Source organism: Dreissena polymorpha, chromosome 5, assembly GCF_020536995.1.
Source record: "Dreissena polymorpha isolate Duluth1 chromosome 5, UMN_Dpol_1.0, whole genome shotgun sequence".
Classification (NCBI taxonomy): Eukaryota; Metazoa; Mollusca; class Bivalvia; order Myida; family Dreissenidae; genus Dreissena; species Dreissena polymorpha.
This window is the reverse complement of record NC_068359.1, coordinates 322,833-331,128: the sequence shown is the minus strand read 5'-3', so window position 1 is coordinate 331,128 and position 8,296 is coordinate 322,833. Positions and strand designations below refer to the sequence as shown.

The window sequence follows — 8,296 nt, the reverse complement described above, 5'->3', positions numbered from 1 at the left end:
CATTTTTTTTTATGTCCCCCACTATAGTAGTGGGGGACATATTGTTTTTGCCCTGTCTGTTGGTCTGTTGGTTGGTTGGTCTGTTGGTTTGCGCCAACTTTAACATTTGCAATAACTTTTGCAATATTGAAGATAGCAACTTGATATTTGGCATGCATATGTATCTCATGGAGCTGCACATTTTGAGTGGTGAAAGGTCAATGTCATCCTTCAAGGTCAAAGGTCAACTATATGGGTCAAAATCGTTCATTTAATGTACACTTTTGCAATATTTCAATATTCAAGATAGCAACTTGATATTTGGCATGCATGTGTATCTCATGGAGCTGCACATTTTGAGTGGTGAAAGGTCAAGGTCAAGGTCATTCTTCAAGGTCAAATATATGGGTCAAAATTGCTCATGTAATGTCACTTCTGCAATATTGAAGCTAGCAATTTTATATTTGACATGCATGTGTATCTCATGGAGCTGCACATTTTGAGTGGTGAAGGGTCAAGGTCAAGGTCATCCTTCAAGGTCAAACGTCATAAACGGGGACATAGTGTTTCACAAACACATCTTGTTATCTTAGGTGAGCGACTTTGGGCCTTTCATGCCCTCTTGTTTGCTCATGGTGAACTTTTGTGATCACCTTTTGTCAATTGTCTGTCTTCCGTTGTGCTTCATGAATATTTGCCTTGTTTACACTGTAGCGGCAACATTTATTGTCGGATCTTCATGAAGATTTATCCCAATTATATCTTGGGCGAGTTCAGAAATGGTTCAGGTCTGTTAAAAAGCATGGCCACCAGGGGGACTATTTGTTGTTCATTCTTCATGAAACTTGGTTAGAACATGTGTTCCATTGATATCTTGGGCTGCAACAAACAGGTCATTTCGTTTTATCTCAGGTGAGCGACTTTGGGCCTTTCAGGCCCTCTTGTTTGCTGACTTTAGTTAAATTTTATGTAGTAACAATAGTTAAAAGACACTACATGTAATATTTATCCGTGACAAAAACACTGAAGATGCAATAACGAGCTTATCACAATTAAATATAACACTTTGTGTGCCCAGCAGATGCAAAAACCACAAAACCGTTTCACTAAAGCACATCACGATTGTTTTATTTTCGTATCTGGTCAGTTCAAGTCCCTTCACTTTGTGGCAAGGGTGTACGAAACAAGTCATTCCTTATCACTCCTTATCTGCGAACAACTCCTGCCTAACAAGTGCAATGCCATAAATACATACACACACCGACTCACTGTAACACAACGCCACCGCGTCTTCGCATTCACTCAATATATTCTTTCCGCCTTATAATAATAAAAAGATGATTGCGCAATGGACGGTTTTGACGCTTACGTTGGCCGGCGTGCGTGGATCCAACATCACCCAGTCTCTGACTTCCGGGGTTTGCATGTGCGTCAACGAACCAAACTGCCAGGCCGTAAGAGACCGTAAGAATATGATTACGTTTAGTAGAAGATTTATGGCAATGTATTTATATAAAAGAGAAGTTACTACAGAGAATTATGTGTAAACAGTTAACCCTTTGAGCGCTGGAACCGGATTTTGAAGGCCTTTGCAAACAGTTTGGATCCAGATGAGACGCCACAGAACGTGGCGTCTCATCAGGATCCAAACTGTTTGCTATTCTGATAGTATTCTTTGAAAAAAAATCAAAGAAAATGCTAATTTTAGAAATTTTGCAGACGACATTTAACAGACGACAAATTTCCCAGCATGCAAAGGGTTAATATAAGCATCATAGCATAATTAAGAATCTTTCCAGATTTCAAGCCTATACATACAACACGACTCATCACCAGATCACACCAATCAGACTGCGTTGTCCGTCATTCCGTCCGTCCGTCTGTCACGAACTTTCCAGGGCTATATCTCAGGAACTATTTACGATTTCAACATTAAATTTTGTGGGTGTATAGACATCAATGAGGAAAAGTAAAATGCTTTAAAACATAACCCTACACTTCATTTAATAAGAGCTATTGTCCTTGGTTGTTTGTTATTATGTTCTGTCGCAAACTTTTCGGGGCTATATCGTAAAAACAATATAAATGTTCAACATGAAACTACAGGACTGTGCAGATATCAATAAGAAGTACCACGCACAAAAACTATAATCCTAAACTTCCTCAAATAAGAGTTTTTGCTCATTTATGTTGTTTGTTTGATGTCCGTTTGTCAAAAACTTTTAAGGGCTATATCTCAGAAACTACATAAGATTTCAACACGAAACTTCATTGATGTATTGATATATCTATGACGAAAAGTACCATGAACAAGAACCATAACTACACACTTTCTTAAATACGATTTATTGTCCTTTGTTGTATTTGTATGCTGTCAATCTGCCACACTCTTTTCAGCGCTAAATCTCAGAAACTTTTACATGAAACATGAAACTTCATGTGTGCACAAATATCATTGAAGAGAAGTGCCGCGTACAAGAAACATGCCCCTAAAATTTCTTAACTTTATAAGAGTTATGACCCTTTGTTGTTTTTGTATGATGTCCATCTATCACTAACTTTTCAGGGCTCTATCTCACACCTTTTTTTGATTTCAACATGAAACTTAATTGGTATATTCAAATCAATGAGAAGAAGTGCAATGCACGAGAACAATAGCCCTAACATTTGTTAAATAAGAGTTATGACCTTTGTTGTTTGTGTATGATATAACTTGTCAGGACTATATATCAGATACTTTAAACAAATCAACACAAAACTTCACGGGTGTCCATATATTAATGAGGTAAAGTTCCATGCATAAGAATCACAACTCTAACATTTCTTAAATTAGAGTTACCGGTATTGCTGTTTGTTGTTTTTGTATGAACTTTACGGGGCTGTATCTCAGATACGAAAAAATATTTCGACATGAAACTTCATGGGTGTATAGATATCAATGCCCATCAAGACGAAATGCAATTGCATAAAACAATAACCATACAATGTGTTATTTTACAGTTTTTGCCATTTTACTCCATTGGCACCAATCAATAAAAACTATTCGGCGGGGAATGTCAATTCAAAGAATGATTTAGCTTTTTTTTCAATTAATTTATGCTGATTCACAGCGGCACAATAGGGGGCATTGTGTTTCTGACAAACACATCTCTTGTTCCATATTGAATATATAGTCCCAACATTTTGTGTTTTTATCTCTTGTTTAAATATTGTGTTGATGATTGCAAAGATAGGAATTTTGGCTTAGGTTATTGTTGGCAGAATTATGGCCCTTTGTTTTTCAACAATGGAAGATATAGCCCCAAAATGTTGTATTTTTAACTTGTCTTTAACTACTAGTTAAATCTTGCTGAAACTTTCACAGTAGAATGACCTTAATGTGTGGATGACTTTAAAAAAAGAAATATAGACTGCAATCTGTTTTTGCAGAGTTATTGTTATTTGTCAGCATCTGTTTATGTATTACGTCACTTTTGCTTTTTTGTTGAGAACTTATCTCGCCATTCAAGCAATAACGCATGCTAGCAAAGCAAAATAAAACACTTGCATTTGAAAAAAAAACACATATAACTATTAAAAGTTGTTGTGTAACTCACTAACAATAAGACGGTAAATCGTGCAGACGTACATAATAAAATTGTTTGCGCTAAATTGTGTCTCTGTGCCAATTGCACGTTTATATTCAATGTGGAGTGCAGTTTGGTATGTTATGAACGGTTGGTAATGGTGAATACCCCGTGACCACAAATCCTGTATCTGCGCGCGATAATTGGTACCTTTATACTGATGCCGAAAATAAACTAAAAGCGTATATACTTCTACAAATTGTCTTTCAAGAGCGCGTCCCTCAATTTTTCAGCTACCGACCCGACCACAGTGCTGGGGACGCTCTCAAACGGCGCGTGTTTTACGTCACTTGGTGGAATCTACCACAAGAATGACGTCACGTTCTATCAGCTCCGGGACAACAATAACGGACAGGTAGACAAAGGCTATAGAAGCACGAAAAAAACTCCGAGCGAATTTCAAAGTATAATTTTAGTCAACATGCGGTTGTTTTTATCTCAACATAGCACAACGTGGGTACTAGTGTCAGCTTTTGGGATCGCCTTTTGTCCGACGTCAACTCGTCGACTGTTTATGTTCTATATTTCCTCTTTATTGTCAAATGTCCATGTAACTTTGATAGGATATTGTCCGAATGGTATTCTGGTTTTAACAAACAACACAACTTTTGAAAAAAGTGTTACCAGTATGTGTTTGTATGATACATCGAAAATCGAATTTTTATATGCAAGTACCGGTAGCTATCAAGCAGATCACTTACTTACATGTCAATATTATTTTCAAGTCTAATAAATATTGTGTTTTACTTACACTAAAGGACGAGCTAGAAAACATTATCAGGCAGAATCAAAGTACGATACATGATGTTAACGCTAAGTAGATAGATTGGTAGGACTATAAGCGCTACTATTGTGCACGTTAGGCCAGGGGGTCGCATCAGCGCATGTGCAGATAAAGGCACACAATAAACGGTAGGGTCAAGTACCGGTAAACCTTTGCCGCATTCCGTCGTCAAGGGACTAATGAACTTTCCGACTGCAATAAGATGTAACTATTAAAGACGTTTCAATGAAATCTCTTCAATCTATAAATGCACTATATGAGGAATCGAGAACAGCCGTCCCGTGGACTAAACATTCTGATAGAGGACAGCACTTAAAGCACGAGTTTCTCATGACCTATATTTTCACATTTTCCCAGACGGCTTGGGTGGATTCGTTCTTTCTGAACGCGGAGACGACGGCCCACTGCAATAGGTCCGCTACCATCACCAGCCTCGGCTACCATATACCGCGGAGTGAGTATGGTGGGGCACTTCAGAGACAGGGGAACGAATGGGGGGGGGGGGGGGGGGGTCAAACCATCCACTGTAAACATGTGTTGATTTATTGCGTAAATACTACATATCCATATTGACGATGTAATGTAGCGTCACGATAAACTTTTTTCGACGGGTTTACATGCAAAATAATAAGCGTACGTGTAATTTGAGGTTATGTGTTATTTCTTATAACATAAAGTGCCATTATATGAGTGTAAACATGTGATATTTATGCTGATTAATGTATTGTACAGTTTTGTCATTATGCCATTTGACAAATTATGAATTTATATGCGAATTATTAAATATCCTGAAATGTTACTATCCTACATTTGACCCGTTTAATAATACCTGACAACAAATGCGCCATAGTATCATTTCTTGGCGACACTCTTTCAGGTCCGCCAGCAGTGTGTGTGGCTTACGGACAGTAAGTATTATTTTAGCACTTGCACAAAAAAATCAGGGAACGAAATCATCTGCATCAACTAATGCAAAAAGACACTAAACGCAAGTACGGTCGGTAAAAACGTAAATCATAAATGAGAATCAACGTTTTACCTTCACAAGGACGACACGAGATGGTTTATTTAGACGGTAAATACGATGACTGTCCTTAAAGTATCTTCACAGCAGGATTTCCTGTTCTACAGACAATGTAACGTGTAAGGAAAAATACAAATTCTCTTCGTATCCCGTTATCAACTAAATCGTCAATGTAAACTTAACACTCTATTCCATGAATACATTCACGGAGTAAGTACACGAGCGCCATGGACATCTCGTTTCAGGTCTTACAACCACGGAGACAAGGCGCGCATAGACGGCGCGTTCTGCACGTGCGATGACGGGCTGTTCGCGTGCTCCATGGAGGCGCATCACTGCTTCACCGGAGGAATGTAAGATAGTAGACAACAATTCATACTTTGCTGAACTGGTTTAATTGAAATTAAACGCTGTTTTGTTTTTCGTGTGTGTTATTCAACTTGTGGGTGTCGAAAGTCATAGTTTGGTAGCATGAATCTTTGGTTTTAGAGGCAATCGTCTTTGTTAGTATGATGAAATTTGCTTGAATACACCAGACAATCGAAATATCTTAGTATTTTCAAGCTTTAAAAAAAATAATAAAAAAACAACAACATACGACTGCCTTAAAGCACGATCAATGCTTTTCGTAGCTTGCAACACTATGGATTGGATTATTAAATTATTATTAAAACGATTACAAATTGCTGTTTTTTTTACAGCGTATACCATCATGGCACCACCTTTCACATAGACGGACGCGGTGACTGCTCGTGCCTAAGCCAAACTATCAAATGCATCGTGGGCTAGACCTTTATTGCGGAACTGAACGTGAAGTGTGAGATGAAACGTTCATTATTGCGGATTTAGTTTCGTATGCCATCAACCTCGTCAGTTATAACATTAAATATCAAGTCATATGTATTTTTGTACTATTAAAATCGGTACGCCTAAAAAGCTCATCTAAATGTCGACGAAAAAAATGCACTGTATTAAACCTTAATATTAATAATAAGAAGAAAATACGACGAAGAAGAGCAGAATGAAGAAGATCAATGAAAGAGAAGACAATAAAAACTAGACATGTGTGAATACGACATTGATGCCCTCACATTCGACGTTTATCTCAAAACTCTAACATTGTAAAAACACAAGCTCTTTATGGTCAAATTTGCCTTTTGGTCCCTAAATATCACCATGATATTTAAAGTAGCAAGATGGGTTATCATGCGAAACTTCGCCTTTTCATGTTGGTCATTTAAGTACTTATTTTCACACTGCATGATGAATGACCATTAGGCCATAGCCTCTAATTGTGACGTTGACCTTTAAGGTGGAGATACGAGTGTTACACGCAATACATGGGGTATATATGCCCAAGTCAATAATGTTATAGCTGCTTAATTGCCAATTTAAAACTTAACTTCTATTAGTGACCATGAACTTTGAGTTAGGGAGACCAGTGTTAGTTACACAGGACACCTGGTCTTATGATGACTAATATTGGTGGCAAGTTATTAAAACAAGAGGGTCTGAAAGGCCCAAAGCCGCTCACCTGAGATCACAAGATATTATTGGGACAAATCTTCTGACCAAGTTTCATGAAGTTCGGAAAATAAATGTGGCCTCTAGAGTGTAAACAAGGTTTAACTATAGCCATATAAGGAAAAATGCCTCGCGCCCTGGAAGCCATGTTTTTCAACCAACCAGCATTATTTTTGAACTTGTCAAATTTATAATCGGGATGAATCTTCTGACCAAGTTTCGTGAAGATCGGAAAATAAATGTGACCTCTAGAGTGTTAACAAGGTTTTACTATAGCCATATAAGGAAAAATTTCACGCCCCCATGGTGGCCGTATTTTCCAACCAACCGGCATCATTTTTAACGCGTCCAAGATATTATTGGGATGAATCTTCTGATCGAGTTTCATGAAGATCGGACTATAAATGTGGCCTCTAAAGTGTTTACAAGATTTTACTATAGCCATATAAGGAAATATGCCCCGCCCCTGGTGGCCATGTTTTTAAAGCAACCAAAACCATTTTCCAACTCATCCAAGATATCATTGGGAAAAATCTTCTGACCAAGTTTCATGATGATCGGAAAATAGATGTGACCTCTAGAGTGTTAACAAGGTTTTACTATAGCCATATCAGGACAAATGCCCCGCCCCCGTGGTGGCCATGTTTTTCAACCAACCGGCATCATATTTGAACGCGTCCAAGATATGATTGGGATAAATCTTCTGACCGAGTTTCCTGAAGATCGGACTATAAATGTGGCCTCTAGAGTGTTAACAAAATTTCACTATAGCCATATAAAGAAAAATGCCCCGCCCCTTGGCAGCCATGTTTTTCAAGCAATCGTAACCATTTTCGAACTTATCCAAGTTATCAATAAGACAAATCTTCTGAACATATTTAATGAAGATTGGACAATAAATGTGGCCTCTAGAGAGTTAACAAGGTTTTACAAAAGCCATATAGGGCCTTATAAGGAAAAATGCCCCTCCCCCTGATGGCCATGTTTTTAAAGAAACCAAAACCATTTTCGAACCCATCCAAAATATCCTTAGGACAAATCTTCTGACCAAGTTTCATGAAGATCGGAAAAAAATGTGGCCTCAAGAGTGTAAACGAGGTTTTACTATAATCATCTTAGAGAAAATGCCCCGCCCCCTGGCAGCCATGTTTTTCAACCAACCGTCATCATTTTCGAACTCTTTCAAGATATTATTGGGATGGTTCTTCTGACCAAGTTTCATGAAGATTGGACAATAAATGTGGCCTCTAGAGTGTTAACAAGATTTTAATACAGCCATATATAGCCATATAAGGAAAAATGCCCCGCCCCTTGGCAGCCATGTTTTCAAGCAAAGGTTACCATTTTTGAACTCATCCA

The 8,296-nt window shown here is 38.0% G+C and overlaps 1 protein-coding gene across 1 annotated transcript; it reads left to right on the top strand.

Moving 5' to 3' along the window:
• The first annotated feature begins 1,214 nt into the window (after positions 1-1,214).
• On the top strand, positions 1,215-6,312 carry LOC127881950 (uncharacterized). Its single transcript, XM_052430214.1, has 6 exons — positions 1,215-1,443; positions 3,839-3,960; positions 4,747-4,843; positions 5,267-5,297; positions 5,659-5,766; positions 6,115-6,312. Exons 1-6 carry the CDS (start codon positions 1,317-1,319, stop codon positions 6,200-6,202), a joined length of 573 nt encoding a protein of 190 aa, XP_052286174.1. The 5' UTR covers positions 1,215-1,316; the 3' UTR covers positions 6,203-6,312.
• The last annotated feature ends 1,984 nt before the right edge of the window (positions 6,313-8,296 follow it).

What these genes read in the sequence shown, in the direction of transcription:
- LOC127881950 (XM_052430214.1), top strand. Translation starts at nt 1,317, where the DNA reads ATGATTGCGCAATGGACGGTTTTGACGCTTACGTTGGCCGGCGTGCGT. An exon ending in CGGCTACCATATACCGCGGA is followed by an intron (nt 4,844 to 5,266) that starts GTGAGTATGGTG and finishes ACACTCTTTCAG; the next exon opens with GTCCGCCAGCAGTGTGTGTG. An exon ending in CACTGCTTCACCGGAGGAAT is followed by an intron (nt 5,767 to 6,114) that starts GTAAGATAGTAG and finishes TTTTTTTTACAG; the next exon opens with CGTATACCATCATGGCACCA.